This window comes from Natrix helvetica (genome assembly GCF_964273705.1).
Source record: "Natrix helvetica genome assembly, chromosome: 16".
Classification (NCBI taxonomy): Eukaryota; Metazoa; Chordata; class Lepidosauria; order Squamata; family Natricidae; genus Natrix; species Natrix helvetica.
Window position 1 is genome coordinate 6,049,260 of NC_138563.1, and position 15,527 is coordinate 6,064,786.

The following is a 15,527-nucleotide window of genomic DNA, read 5'->3' on the forward strand; positions in this document are numbered from 1 at the left end:
TCAAAATTCCAACAGCATTGGGGAAAGTGACATACGACTGATCCTCGGACTTGTGTCTATCCCTGCATCCCCAGGGTCATGTGATCAGAATATGACTGCTTGGCAATTGGCATGTGGCCTCCCAGGGCCACACGGTCCCCATTTGCGGCCTTCCCACAAGCAGAGTCAATAGGGGAGGTGGGAGGCTGCATTCCCTTAACGAAGACCTGATTCACTTAACAACCAGAGTGAGAAAGGTCATAAAATTGGGCACAGCTGCCTTCACAGCAACGAAAAACCTGGTCCCGATCGTGGCCGTAAATCAAGGACTCCCTATATATACTTAACCTACTATTTCGGAATGAATCAGTGTTGAGGAGTCACTTCATGAGGTGACTGGAAATAGCCTCAAATAGCCTAATTTAATTTGTTCTCCCAAAGTATGAAAAATCCCAGGTGGAATTAAAGCATCACGACTAAAAACAGACATTAATTTGGACTCTTGAGATTAAGAAATAATATTTGCCTTTCGAATATTACAAATTCTTGCCGTAGTCATGGGGCTGAAGAAGGATTGTGAACTGTTTTATTTTTCTCTCATCCCGCCTGTAATATTTGAAAGCATCAAACAAACAAATGAGTCATCCTTAAATCTGAATTTTATTGGGGATCCTAAAACAGTAATTTCTTTTTTTTTTCCTTCAAAAAAATAATAATCATCCAGCTCCTTTCTAATGTTCTTTTAAGCCCCAGTTCCAATCAAAGAGGGTTTGTTAAAAAATTGGCATATGTGGAATCCTAAAACATGGTTTGAGAAATGATGGTTTATTAAAGAAATCATAGTTGACTGACATCACCCATGATGGCTTGGGAGAGTATAAGAAATTGGAAAAGGGCCCAGCTGTGTTAGACCAGGAGTTCTCTTTTCCTGCATTTGTCATCTATAGATAATCCTTGATTTATGACCAAAATGTGCAATTGGGAGGGAGGGAAGGAAGGAAGGAAAGAAGATATTGTGGGAAGGAAGGGAGGAAGAATTTGTGGGAAGGAAGAGAGGAATGGACAGGAAAGAGGAAGGAGATGTGGAAAGGAAGGGAGAAAGGAAGGAAGATATTGTGATAAGGGAGGGAGGAAGACTGGGAAGGAAGAGAGGAACGGAGGGGATGAAGGAAGGAGACATTGTGGGAAGGAAGGAAGATATTTTGGGAAAGAAGAGAGGAATGGAGGGAAGGAAAGTAGGAAGGAAGGAGACATTGTGGGAAGGAGGAAGGGAGGGAGGAAGACTGGGATGAAAGGAATGGAGGGAATGAAAGAAGGAGACATTGGGAAAGAAGGAAGATATTGTGAGAAGGAAGAGAGGAATGGAGGGAAGGAAAGTAGGAAGGAAGGAGACATTGTGGGAAGGGAGGGAGGAAGATATTGTGGGAAGAAAGAAGGAGGGAGGAAGACTTTGTGGGAAGGAAGAAGAATAGAGGGAAAGAAGGAAGGAGACATTGGGAAGGAAGGAATACATTGTGGGAAGGAAAGGAGGAAGATTGGGAAGGAAGAGAAGAAGGGAGGGAAAGAAGGAAGGAGGTGTGGGAAGGAAGGAAGGAAGACAGGAAGGGAGGGAGGAAAGAAGGAAAGAGACATTGTGTGAAGGAGAGAGAGGGAGGGAGAAAGGAAAGAAGGAAGGGGGGGATGGAAGGGAGAAAAATGAAAAGTCTTGTTGTTAAAAACCATTAGAAACTTTATTGGAGTATTCAGACAATTAGGATTTTGTTAGCATGTGAGGTCATATATTTCTTCGGTTCTTCAGTCCAACAGGACAGAGGGAGGCAGCCAGCTGTGTGCGTGTGTGTGTGTGTGTGTGTGTCAGGAATGGAAAAACTCTTCCCTCCCGGGTTGTGCAAGAAAGTACAAGCTGGGAAAAACACCTTGCCAAGTGATTGTGGATGCACGCGCCTTTCCTGTTGTACCAAACGGTGACAAATTGTGGGAAATCTTCCTCTTCCTTGACAGCACAGTAAAATGTCATTATTTTATTTCTCTCTCAAACACCCCCTGACACACACATCCAATGCACGCCTCCCACAAGCCTCTCCGACGTTCAAGGCAGCGGTCCAGGTGTGCAGTACAGCTGAGCCAACGTCTTGCTAAGGGAAGGGCCCAGATTTCTGTAGGGAAAAACAAGGAGACAAAGACTTAAGGACGGTTCCAAAAGGCAATTGCCCAGAATAATTTAATTCACTTATTCATTCACCCGTCCAATTTACAGGGCGCAACTCTCCTTAACAAATCCCCCCATCGGCTTACGGCCAGTCCTTGATTTATGACCACGGTGGAGCTGATGTGTCATGGTCGTCAGTCAGGATGGTTGCCCAAGGGGTCAGACACATAACGCGGCCCAGTTATAGAATAGAATAGAATAACAGAGTTGGAAGGGACCTTGGGGGTCTTCTAGTCCAACCCGCTGCTCAGGCAGGACATTTTATGACTGTTTTTCCCCCCGCAGCAGTCGTTAAGCAAGTGGGGCAGTCGTTAAGCAACCCATGGTCGTGATTTGGCTGGAAACCAGAAGTCACATGATCCACACTTGGAAACTGGCATGTCCTCGTGACTGTTGCAGTGTCCAGCTATTTATTACACAATTGCCACCTTCCCTGCCAGGTTCTGACAATGGGGGAAACTGGATTCTCTTAGTAACCATGTGATTCACTTAACAACCAGGGCAAAAAAAAATTGTTAAAATCAGGCACGGCTCACTTAATATGCGCCTTGTTTAGTTCAGGTAGTCCTCGCCTTACAACGGTTTGCTTAGCAACTGTTTGAGCTTACAACAGCACCTTAACAATGGATTTGTTAGGACCATTTTTCACCCTTAATGACCCTTGTGGCATCCCTGCAGTCAGGCGATCAAAATCCGGCCGCTCGGCCACCGTCCCATATTTACGACGGTGTCAGCTTCCCGGGGTCATGTGATCCCCTTTGGTGGCCTTCTGGCAGTCAGTGGGGGAGCCAGATTCACTTAACAATGTTGACAACTGCAGTGGTTCACTTAACGACCGCGGCAAGAAAGGTCGTGAAATGGGGCAAAACTCCCTTAACTAACGTAAATTTGTCACAAAAGCGACATAAATTTTGGGCTTCGTTGTGGTCGTAAGTTGAGGACCACCCATATTTAGGGACGGGGGCTGAGGAAGCTTGTGTAAAGAGGGGGAGGGGGAGAAGAGAGAAAAGACCACCGGCTCTGGTCCTCACCTCTGCAGCTGGCCACACTTGATGGTACTCAGAAGATGCTCTTGGGTTTCTGCATTGGGACACGCAGCGTAAGCCCCCATCAGGCTGAGAAGGAAGAAGAACACCAGGGGAGGTTATCAGCCCCCAACCGTTGACATGCCAAACAGTTTTTAGAACCTCTTCTGTAGGTGTGGCCTGCTTTGTGGGAGTGGCTTGCCAGCCGTGTGACTGGGTGGGTTGGCCAACTTGTAAAATGTAGTGAAACTCACTTAACAACGCTCTTGCTTAGCAACCAAAATGTTGGCTCAGAAACTCTGGCAATTGAAGCACGCAAGTCTTAAAGCTGTCACAAGATCCTCGCACCCCCAACCCTTTAGAGAGAAAAAACACCAGGGGTGTTCAAACTTGACAGCTTTAAGACTTGTGGACTTCAACTCCCAGAATTCCTCCTCCAGTCATGTTGGCTCAGGAACTCTGGCTTTAGTTCCCACATTATGTGAAATCCAGGTTAACAAAACTAACCAGCCCCCGCGCCCTCTTCCCAATCCTCATACCTGTTGGGCGTTTTGTATTTTTCCAAAATGGCAGCCGCCTTTTCTCCGCTGAGGCCGCTGACCTGCATCAACTGCCTCGCGAAGACTTCGTACACAGTCTGTGCCTGGGAAAACGAATAGAAGCGGGAACAGGATTCAAAAGACTATGTGAAGGCAGCTCGCGGCCTGATTCGGCAAGAGGGAATCTTTCTTCCCTTGGTTTTTAGTTCAATATCTGGACTAAATTGTGCAAGGGGCTTAATCAGACCTGGGCTAATGAAAGAAAACAAAATAAAAACAAATATATGTACCCTGGAAAAGTTGGAAAAGTCTGACTAAGGTTTGTTGCTCTCACTAGGTTTGTACATAGTGCGAATTGGAAGAGCAGGTAGGAAATCGGTTTTGCTATTTGCAATTTTGCTACTCATAAGCCAGATTCTGACTAGGGAAGAGAAGGACCAGGGGAGACAGGATAGCATCTTCCAATATTTGAGGGGCTGCCCCAGAGAGAAGAAGGGGGTCAAGCTATTTTCCAAAGCACCAAGAAAAATGGATGGAAATGGAACAAGGGGAGATTCAATCTGGAAATAAGGAGGAATTTCCTGATAGTGAGAACCATCAACCCATGGAACAGAAGTTGCCTTCAGAAGTTGTGGGAGCTTCATCCCTGGAAGCTTTCAAGAAGAGACTGGACTGCCACTGTTAGAAACGGTGTAGGGTCTTCTGCTTGGGTTGAGGGGGATTTGGACTAGATGACCTCCAAGGTCCCTTCCAACTCTGTTCATCTGAATCTATCTAAGATGATCAAAGGCCTGGAGGCTAAAACATCTGATGAATGGTTGCAGGAACTGGGCATGGCTAGTCTAGGGAAGAGAAGAACCAGGGGAGACAGTAGAGCATCTTCCACTATTTGAGGGGCTGCCACAGAGAGGAGGAAGGGATCAAGCTATTCTCCAAGGCCAGACAAGGAATAAAGGATGGAAACTGAACAAGGAGAGATTCAACCTGGAAATAAAGAGGAATTTCCTGACAGGGAGAACAATCAACCCATGGAATAGAAGTTGCCTTCAGAGGTTGTGGGAGCTTCATCCCTGGAGGCTTTCAAGAAGACAGACTTGATCAGAAATGGTGTAGGGTCTCCTGCTTGGGCAGGGGGGGTTGGACTAGATGACCTTCAAGGTCCCTTCCAACTCTGTTAACCTGATTACTTGTTTGTTTGCCAGATTCCTCACCTTGTTCTTTATAGCTCCTTCGTTAAATTCAGCAAATGTCAGAAGCCTGCAGGTACCCTCCCTGGGCTGCAGGGGGCGCTCGTCCTCCAGTTCCTGCTTGGTACAGCTCAAAAGCGTTTTGTCCTACAGGAGGAATAATAATAATAATAATAATAATAATAATAATAATAATAATAATAATAATAATAATAATAATAATAATAATAATAATAATAATAATAATAATAATAATAATAGTAATTAATGCCAAATCCGGCGAAACAACTGGCCGCTGTGATACACTTCTGTTGATGCAATAATAATAATAATAATAATAATAATAATAATAATAATAATAATAATAATAATACTTAGAGGGAAGCTCCTATCTTTAACTTGTCTTTTTCCCCACCTTTGCTCTGTGTCTTTACAAGCAGATGTTAAATATTGTTTTATACAGAAAAATAGCTTAACTTCAGGGATCTATCCTCTCCTTTCTCTGAATTTTGCATTTATATTAAAAGCAATTGATAATTGAGATGGGGATGGAAGAAAATAAAAAATAGTATAGGGTTAGGATTAAGTATAAGTATAGGGTCTCCTGCTTGAGCAGGGGGTTGGACTAGAAGACCTCGAAGATCCCTTCTGACTCTGCTATTCTATTCTATTCTGAATTCTATTCTATTCTATTCTATTCTTATTCCATTCTGTTAAAATGATCTCATATTTTAAACGTTGTTTTAATCCATTTAATATTAAGCTTAAAAAAAAAAAGGCAAGAGCTAGTCCTCATGAAGGTCAAGGACTTCATATTGCTCCAAACTCACCCCATACTGTCTGGTCAAATGACGGGTCATGATGGTCAGATATGCAGCAGATTCCCGAATGTCACCGGTACGTTTGACAAAGAAGCCATCTATCACCTGTGAGAAATGAAGATGATTGACGGTCCTGGGCATCTCCATTAAGAACCCTTTCGGAGACGCAATTAGTGCAGCTAAAAGGAACAAGTTAAAAGTAGGAGCAAAACCTGGGGCCAGCCCTCTAATCGTCTTCGTTGCCTCTGGAGTTTGAGACGCGAGGAATTCCCCTCGCAGGAGAGCCTCTCTCACCTGAGTATTGACAATGGCTTGTTGCAGAGTCTTTTCGGGGAGACTGAGGTGTTGCGCAGAATTCGCATCTTCTACCAGGTAGATGGGATGGGAAAGGCCGCACTGTCGCAGGCGGAACTGAATTCGGGATCATGACCAAGGAAGGAGGGAGGGGTGGAGAGATGGTTAGGAACCAGAGATCAAATCACGAATGGAAGATGAACAGGTAACCCTTACTTGGCACTGGAAGATCTATTGCTAAGAGATGTTAAGACAGTCATAATATCAGCTAAAGAACAGGGTTCAACCTGGGAGTAAGGCCACAGGTGGACGTTGAATGGCCCCTCCCAGAGGGAATAAAAGAGGAGCGAAAGGGGAGTGGAGTTTGCAGGAGACCATTAGTTTGCTTAATTGGTTCGTGACTCTCCGAGACTCCTGGCCAAGTTTTGCAGAGATCGGCCTGGCAGCTCTCCAAGCCAGATAAGGTCTGTGACCATAAATCCTCCTTTTAAAGACTTTGCCAGCTATGAATGAGCAGAATTCACTGCAGATTAATAAAAGGAGTTTTTGGCAGGACAAGGAGTTGGCTTCAGGCTCTCGGAAAGCCTCGATCAGAACAGGGGGCAAAATTACACTTAACAAGTGCCTCGCTTAACAACATAAATTTTGAGCTCCCTTGTGGTCGTACGTCGAGCACTACCTATACTGGAAATCTCATGTTTTGATAAAACTGAGCTATAGATTTTGGAATGGTTTCCAGTTAGAATTGAATTCTATGTTAAATTTAAAATTCTTCCCTCACTCTGTGAAATCCGGATATTAGGAGGCCGCTACCTTTTGTTCCCGAAAGCGACCGTCAATGATGCTACCGCATAAATCCGGCATCCGTTTCCGTTCTACCACGTAGTCCAAAACCAGCTCGCGAACCGTGGTAGGCGGCAGCTCCTCTGGAAAAGGGAGATTCGAACCAGAATTTTAATCTTAAGGGAAGGAGAGAGCGGAGTTCGCCATTCAGGAATAAAGATTTAGGGTCCACCTACCTCCCCGCCAGGAATTCTCACTCACCTGCTACGCGGGGACCCCTCTCTCTGGCCACCCAGAGGAAATCGCCGACGTGGAGTTTCCGGATGCTAAACGGGACATTGTGACGTTGAAGTTCGCGCACCAACTCCTGTTTACGGGATGCGGGGCCGCTGAAGGCGAGAAGGGGGGGAAAGCGCTTTTCACAATCTATTTTAAAGAGGAATTACTTTTACTTTCCCTTCTTTCCTTGCAGACATTTCGTGACCGATCTAGAGAACATCATCAGTGCTAAAAGGGAGGAGGAGGAGGAGGAGGAGGAAGAGGAGGAAGACGACTGTGGGGTCCCTGGTGCTCTTGAAGCTTGGTACTTTTCTTGCAGGGGTTTCATTACCCAACGTTTTACCCAACATGACCCGTGCATATTACATATATGTAATCAGGTTCACAGAGTTGGAAGGGACCTTGGAGGTCATCTAGTCCAACCCCCAGCCCAAGCAGGAGATCTTACACCATTTCTGACAGATGGCAGCCCAGTCTCTTCTTGAAAGCCTCCAGGGATGAAGCTCCCACAACTTCCAAAGGCAACTTCTGTTCCGTGGGTTGATTGTTCTCACTCTCAGGAAATTCCTCCTTATTTCCAGGTTGAATCTCTCCTTGGTCAGTTTCCATCCATTCTTCCTTGTCTGGCCTTCAGGGTGCCTTGTAAAACAGCTTGACCCCCTCCTCTCTGGGACAGTAACTCAAATATTGGAAGGCTGCTATCGTGTCTCCCCTGGTCCTTCTCTTCCCTAGACTAGCCAGGCCCAGTTCCTCAACTGTTTTTTGTATGTTTTAGCCTCCAGTCCCCTCATCATCTTAGATTCAGATTAACAGAGATGGAAGGGACCCTGTAGGTCATCTAGTCCAACCCCCGTTCCGGCCAAGCAGGAGACCTTATACCATTTCTGATCAATGGCAGTCCAGTCTCTTCTTGAAAGCTTCCAGGGATGAAGCTCTTCTATTACGTTGGTTGATGGTTCTCACTGTCAGGAAATTCCTCCTTGTTTCCAGGTTGAATCTCTCCTTGGTCAGTTTCCATCCATTCTTCCTTGTCTGGTGCTTTGGAGAATAGCTTGACCCCCTTCCTCTTCTCTGTGGCAGCCCCTCAAATATTGGAAGATGCTCTCCTGTCTCCCCTGGTTCTTCTCTTCCCTAGACTAGCCAGGCCCAGTTCCTAAAACCACCATATGATGTGGTTGTAGCATGGCAGCTGCTCACCCCGTGGTCTCGATGAAATCCACGCAAAGGATCACCTCAAAGTGCCCAGGTTGCAGAACAAACTGGGGCGTCGACAACTCAGAGTTAGGCCCTTTGCAGCGCGATCTAGAAAGAAAAAGAAAACAGCAGAGATGACAGCTGGGCCAGGTGAAATTGTAAGTAGTCCTCGCCTTACGACCACAATGGAGCCTGCCCACTTAAGGTCGTTCAGTCGTGACGACAGCAAAATGGCTCCTCGCATCGCTGGCCCAACATTACAGGTCTTTTTTGTAGTCTTTGTTCAACAAATTGCTACCACGGTGAGGTGAATCTGCCGTCGTTAAGCGAGCGCGTTGCGGGGGGTTGTGCCGATAAACTCTGGAAATTTTGGGAATGGCATTTTTTAACAATCATAATATGGAAATTGTTTGCCGTGGAAATTCCGGTTCTTCCATCCATCCATCCATCCTTCCTTCCTCCTTTCTTTCTATCCTTCCTTCAATCCATTCATTCATTTTCTTTCTTCCTTCCATCCATTATTCCATTCATCCTTCCTTCCTTCCTTCAATCCATTCATTCTTCCTTTTTTTCCGTCCGTCCTTCTTTCCATCCTTCCTTTCTTCCATCCATCCTTCCTTCAATCCATTCATTCTTCCTTCCTTCCATCCTTCCATCCATTATTCCATTCATCCTTGCTTCCATTCATCCTTCCATCCATCCATTCATCCTTCCTTCCTTCCATCAGTCCATCCTTCCATCCATCCATCCTTCTTTCCATCCATCCATCTATCCTTCCTTCTGTCAGTTGTGACGATGGTAAAATGGCTCATCACGTCGTTAAGGGAACGCCACGGACATTAAAGCAAACTCATCGTGAGGGTTTTTGCCGATAAACTGTGGAAATTTTTGGAATGGTATTTTTTAACAATTCTAATATGGAAATTGTTTGCCGTGGAAATTCCGGTTTCGTTTGAGGCCGTTAAGTCAAGGAATTACCTGTTGACGGGGCTGCTGTCCGAATTTTCAGACTCCGATGAGCTTCCGTCGTTTTCCTCCAAAAGCCCGACGGTTTCTCCACTTTGGGGCGCTGTGGCTTTTGGGGTGCTGGAATTGTTTTCCTTCGGTTCTTCGGAGGCCCACAACTCCCGAGCTACAGTCAGTCCTGCTTCGGTCAGAGAATATCTGAGTTGGAAAAAGTTTGCGAGTCCAGATTAGTTTTTGGGCCCCCAGTTCTCTTGAAATCCCTTCTCTCAATCACCACTGGCAATTTTGGCCCTTCTGAATGTTTAAACTTTGATTTTCGCTTCTAACGTGTCACATTGGTACTTTTGTTCTTAATTCTGATTTTAAGTGTGCTTTTAAGCGTGGGCTTGCACGATTTTACGTGTTTCATTAAAACTTTTAATAAATAAATAATTAAATAAAAAGGGGGAATAAACATAATCCTAAAGCAAATTTAACCCTAGATTGGTGCTTCTCTCATGATGAAACCTTTTAAATGACTTCTTGAGGCTTTGAAAAGCTCCATCCTTCTATCCATCCATCCTTCCTTCCATCTATTCATCCTTCCATACATCCTTCCACCCATCCATTGGTCCTTCCTTCCATCCTTCCTCCCTTCCATCTTTCCTCCCTTCCATCTTTCCCTCCATCCATCCTTCCTTCCATCCATCCATTCATCCATCCTTCCTTCCACCCATCGGTCCTTCCTTCCTTCCTTCCATCTTTCCTTCCTTCCTTCCTTCTTTCCACCTATCCATCCATCCTTCCTTCCATCCATCCATTCATCCTTCCTTCCATCCTTCCATCCATCCTTCCTTCCTTCCTTCCCTCCCTCCATCCATCCATTCATCCTTCCATCTATCCATCCTTCCATCCCTCCCTCCCTCCATTCATCCTTCCCTCCCTCCATCCCTCCATCCATTCATCCTTCTATCTATCCATCCTTCCATCCCTCCCTCCCTCCATTCATCCTTCCCTCCCTCCATCCCTCCATCCATTCATCCTTCCATCTATCCATCCTTCCATCCCTCCCTCCCTCCATTCATCCTTCCATCCATTCATCCTTCCATCTGTTCATCCTTCCACCCATCCATTCATCCTTCCTTCCATCCTTCCTTCTATCTTTCCTTCCTTCCTTCTTTCCATCCATCCATCCTTCCATCCATCCACCGTCAGATCGTCAACATCTGGGCCAACTCTCTTAAATCAGAACCTCTCTCCAAGTTCAAGAAAACCAATCGGGTGCAGGCAGATTCTCCCCCCTTCCAACTCTTTAGTACAACATAATCAACCTGGCTGGAATGTTAGTCTTGAGGACTAGCTCCTTGCGAATCAGAGTGCTGACAGCAGACCAGGCTATATTCTTACTTCCAGGATCGGCCTATAATGGAGGAATCAGCAGGAGAATTGTTAGCCTAAATAGCAGTAGAATTATTAATACAATATCATACAATAATGCTATTGCTGCCATCAATCAAGTCAGTTTGGCATTAGGATAGAAACTGGGAGATGGTGAGTTCTAGTCCTGCCTTAAGCATGAAAACTGTCTGGGTGATTTTGGGCCAATCACCAGGAGACGGTGAGTTCTAGTCCTGCCTTAAGTACGAACACTCTCTTTGAGCCAGTCACTCTCTCTCAGCCCTAGGAAGCAGGCAATGGCCAACCAGAAAACTTTGCCAATGAAGTTACAGGGACTCCTCCAGGCACCCACCAAGAGACCAAAACTGATTTGAACACACACACACACACACACACACACACACACACACACACAATCTTCATTAATCTTTATTCATTAATTGGTGCAATAACAAGCAGGGAGAGAATCAGCTTACCAGAAAAAAAGACCTATCGCACAGCGGCTGTGCAGTTTTTTGCAGTTCTGGTTTGCTCAGGTAGCCCCGGGACTCAGGTTTCTAAGAAAGAAATCCCAAAATCAAACACTCAACACAACCTCCAGCACTGCTTCCTTGTTTTTATAGTCGAGCCAAAATTCACCCCGTTTAAACTTCTTGAGCTAATAGCCGGTGCACAATTATTCTCAGCGAATAATCCTATTCTTCATTATTCTATTCTCTCCTGTCCTTCATTATCCTATCCTATTCTATCCTTCATTATTCTATTCTATCCTATCCTATTCTCCATCATTCTATTCTATTCTCTTATCCTATCCTATTCTTCATTATTCTATTCTATTCTTCACTATTCTATTCTATCTTATCCCATCCTATCCTATTCTGTCCTGTCCTATTCTTCATTATTCTATTCTATTCATTATTCTATTCTATTCTTCATTATTCTATCCTATCTTATCCTTCATTATTCTATTCTATCCTATCCTATTCTTCATTATTCTATTCCATTCTACCCTATCCTTCATTGTCCTGTCCTATCCTATTCTGTCCTTCATTATTCTATTCTATCCTATCCTATATTATTCTATTCCATTCTATTCATTATTTTATTCTATCCTATCCTATCCTTCAATATTCTGTTCTGTTCTATTCCATTCTATTCTTCATTATCCTATTACCGTGGTGTTATGATAGAGTGCCAACAGTACAGCATAAGCTGGAGATCGCCGAGTGGGCATGTAACCCCGGGGCCGATGCCGTGGTACAGTCTGCTTTTTCTGCAAATGAAAAAAAAAAATCAGGTGTGTCTTATCTGCCGCCCATCTCATGGTCCAGGTGACTCCAAGTTCTCTCCTCTCTCCTGTCCATCACGAATCACCCGCAGGCACAAAATGTTACAACCCACTCCCCCAAAACGAATGGATGAACCGAGGTTCTCACCTTTGAGCATTGCTCCTGACGTTGGACTGGCTCCTGAGAAGGCAGGGCAGGTGGCAGCACTGGCCTATCGCTGGATGTTGGATCCTCAACGCCTTCACGGCTTTTGCCAGAAGATGCTGGGACGGGCCCACCTGGAATGCGTGTGACAAAGTCTTTAGACTAGGATATCAGAGTTGGAAGGGACCTTGGAGGTCTTCTAGTCCATGCTCTTTCAACCGAGCCTTCAACTGAGCCTTGAGGTACGTCAATTTTTATTCCAGCTTTTTAAAAGGAAAATTAAAAAATGAACACAAACTAATCCAGGTAGTCCTCGACTTACTAAAGGTTCTGTCGCTAAGAGAGACATTGGTTAAGGGAGCTTTGCCCCATTTTCCGGACTTTCTCGCCCCGGTTGTTAAATGAATCATTGCGGTTGCTGAGTTAGTCACACGGTTGTTAAATGAATCATTGCAGTTGCTGAGTTAGTCACACGGTTGTTAAATGAATCATTGCGGTTGTTGAGTTAGTTGCCTGGTTGAATCATTGTGATTGCTGAGTTAGTCGCATGGTTGTTAAATGAATCATTGCAGTTCTGAGTTAGTCGCGTGGTTGTTAAATGAATCATTGCGGTTGCTGAGTTAGTCGCGTGGTTGTTAAATGAATCATTGCGGTTGTTGAGTTAGTTGCCTGGTTGTTAAATGAATCATTGTGATTGATGAGTTAGTCACACGGTTGTTAAGTGAATCACTGCAGTTGCTAAGTTAGCCGCACGGTTGTTAAATGAATCATTGCCCAGAGGATCAGGGGTTGCCCTCTCCCCTCTTTGGAAGAGCTTTATAGCTCCCGCTGCCTTAAGAGAGTTCAAAAGATCCTTAAAGATCCATCTCATCCTGGGCATCCTTTTTTTTTTGAACTATTACCATCTGGCAGACGGTACAGGGCAATAAAAACAAGGGCTGAAAAACAACTTCTATCCCAGGGCAGTAACTATATTGAATTCTACCGTGTAATGTAATTTTAATGCAATATCGGCGTTTTCAATTTCAATTCGATACCATGTGAAGGAGGGTGTGTTTGTGTTTTTATTTTGATAGTTATAACGTACCCCGAAAACGGCGTTTAATTTCATTGTACGAGGTGCAATAACAATAAAGTAAACAAAGGGGTTTCTTTTGCCGGAAAGTCAAAATTAAAGCTGACCAAAAAGTCCACCCATCGCGAACCAAGCGAGGCTGCAGACAGCCAGAAACGTGGTTGGTTGCCAAACAACGCCCTGAATGCAATCGTGTCAACCGGTGGTGAGTTCCGGGCGGTACGGCCGTAGCCGGGAGCAGTGGCCATAATAGCAGTACGGTGGCTCGTTTAGCCCACCCACCCGCCTGCTTTCCATAGCCTGCGCGATCTCCACCGAACAGCTGGGTGTCGCAGGGTGGTTTTGTGTGCAGCGTACTGGCTGCGCTGGGGCCTAGAACCCACCACTGGTGACCCTCCTGTCTGCTGGGTCATAAGTAGCCTGGGGTGGGTCCTAGCGAACGGCCGCTAAGCAACCGGTCGTAAGTTTGAGAACTACCTGCAGGGAGCACAGGCCTCTCTCCTTCTAGTGCTGTACCGTCCTGAGTGCTGCGGTGTCTCTCCAGCTGTTCATCCAGCTGACGGCAGATCTTCTCCCCGAAATACATAAGGATCCGAGCCTCACGGCCACTGCGCAGAGGGAGGGGATATTTGTGGAGGGAGCTCAGAGCCTGCAAACGACAAAGAGAGACAGACAGTTTAGATTATTGTGATCAGTTAAAGATCACTGAAATTGTTCCTAGTGAGTGCATTGAAGTAGTTGGCTTCCTTAAACCGTCAATGAGGTGTAAGAAGAGAATATAGAATAGAATAGAATAGAATAGAATAGAGGATAGGATAGGATAAGATAGGATGGAATATAAAAAAATATAGAATAGACTATAAAATAGAATAAATATAGAAAGAACAGAATACAGAATAGAATATAGAATAAAAGAATAGAATATGAGAATAGAATAGAATATAGATAAAATAGAATAGAGAATAGAATATAGAATAGAATAAAGAGAATAAATAGAGAATAAATTGGAATAGAATAGAGAATATAGACTATAGAATAGAATAGAATAGAAAATAGAATATAGAATATAGAATAGAATCCAGGATAGGATAGGATGGAATATAATAAAATATAGAATAGACTATAAAATAGAATAAATATAGAAAGAACAGAATACAGAATAGAATATAGAATGAAAGAATAGAATATGAGAATAGAATATAAAAATAGAATAGAATAGAGAATAGAATAGAATAGAGAATAAATAGAGAATAAATTGGAATAGAAAGAGAATATAGACTATAGAATAGAATATAGAATAGAATAGAGAATAGAAGAATTGGAAGGGACCTTGGAGGTCTTCTAGTCTAACTGCTGGTTAGGCAGTAAACCCTACACTCCTTAATACATGACATTTTTAATTTCATGATTCATAAGCAGTCATCTACGTATCATTATTATTACATTAGCCCTGCCTTTTCGATCCACACTGACATTGGTTTGATGAATAATGGAACATGAAGACATTATAAATTATTGGCTTAACGGTATTAATATAGCCACGATGACCCATTCTGACCGATCTAATTAATATACTAATTTAAAAAAACAAATAGTTACGCTAATCTCACTTACACTCAAAACTCTGCTCTTATTAAGCGAATTGTTACTAATAGATATGCTAATTCCTGCATAATTACATTGATTTCTATACTAACAACTATTGCAAAAGGCCTTGTACCAAAAGTGGGTCTAATTGTTGCATTTTTATTATAATTAATTTCCTAATAATTATTCTAATTGTTATATTAAGAGTTTTCTTCATTATTCTACAGCCTTAATAGGAAATTGGTCCCAAGACAGACATTCATTGGAGGCGGGGCTTGTCGCGGTGGGCGGGGCTTGTCGCGGTGGGCGGGGGCTTACGCGTTCATAAGCGCGTTGGCTCTTGAGGCGTCCGTTCTCCGCAGCCTGGTTGCGCCATTCTTCCAGCCATCGCGTAAATAAAGGATTCGGGCCTTCCTGCGGCGGTTTCGGCATTTTCTTCAAACGCCGCCGGCGGCTTTTTTACCCCGCTTCCTTTTCTTTTCGCTCTCTCGTTCTTTTGAAAACGGGAAACCATCGAGGTTTTTTTGCACCAAAGAGTTGCAGGCGGGCAGAGCGGCTGTCCGCTGAAGCAGCGGCGCAGGCGCAATTCGTCCGCCGATTGGGCGGCGCAGGCGCAATTTGTCCTCTTGGTTCCTCTTTGGAGGAAGCTTTAGAGATAGAAAAAAATAGAGAGGTCCTTTCATCCATGCTCCAAATTGCTCTTTGCAGTGAATATACTAAAAAATTCAGTATTTTACTGCGCTTGGCCCATCTTACGCTGTATATAAAGCAAACTGTAA

The 15,527-nt window shown here is 44.2% G+C and overlaps 1 protein-coding gene across 1 annotated transcript; it reads right to left on the reverse strand.

Annotated features, from left to right (window-relative positions):
- Window positions 1–563: 563 nt before the first annotated feature.
- MUS81 (MUS81 structure-specific endonuclease subunit) lies at window positions 564–15,395 on the reverse strand. Its single transcript, XM_081968183.1, has 16 exons — window positions 15,067–15,395; window positions 13,639–13,810; window positions 12,090–12,220; window positions 11,828–11,926; window positions 11,130–11,210; window positions 10,587–10,675; window positions 9,289–9,474; window positions 8,314–8,418; window positions 7,099–7,226; window positions 6,868–6,980; window positions 6,055–6,171; window positions 5,770–5,865; window positions 4,964–5,086; window positions 3,753–3,856; window positions 3,220–3,303; window positions 564–2,135 (listed from the first exon to the last, which is right to left on the reverse strand). Exons 1-16 carry the CDS (start codon window positions 15,178–15,180, stop codon window positions 2,069–2,071), a joined length of 1,809 nt encoding a protein of 602 aa, XP_081824309.1. The 5' UTR covers window positions 15,181–15,395; the 3' UTR covers window positions 564–2,068.
- Between the last annotated feature and the right edge of the window lie 132 nt (window positions 15,396–15,527).

Excerpts from the sequence above, each read along its gene's own strand:
- MUS81 (XM_081968183.1), bottom strand. The coding sequence starts at position 15,180 with ATGCCGAAACCGCCGCAGGAAGGCCCGAATCCTTTATTTACGCGATGG. Across the intron at positions 6,172-6,867 it reads GTCGCTTTCGGGAACAAAAG|TTCCGCCTGCGACAGTGCGG; the intron begins GTAGCGGCCTCC and ends TCCCGAATTCAG. Across the intron at positions 5,087-5,769 it reads ATTTGACCAGACAGTATGGG|GACAAAACGCTTTTGAGCTG; the intron begins GTGAGTTTGGAG and ends TTCCTCCTGTAG.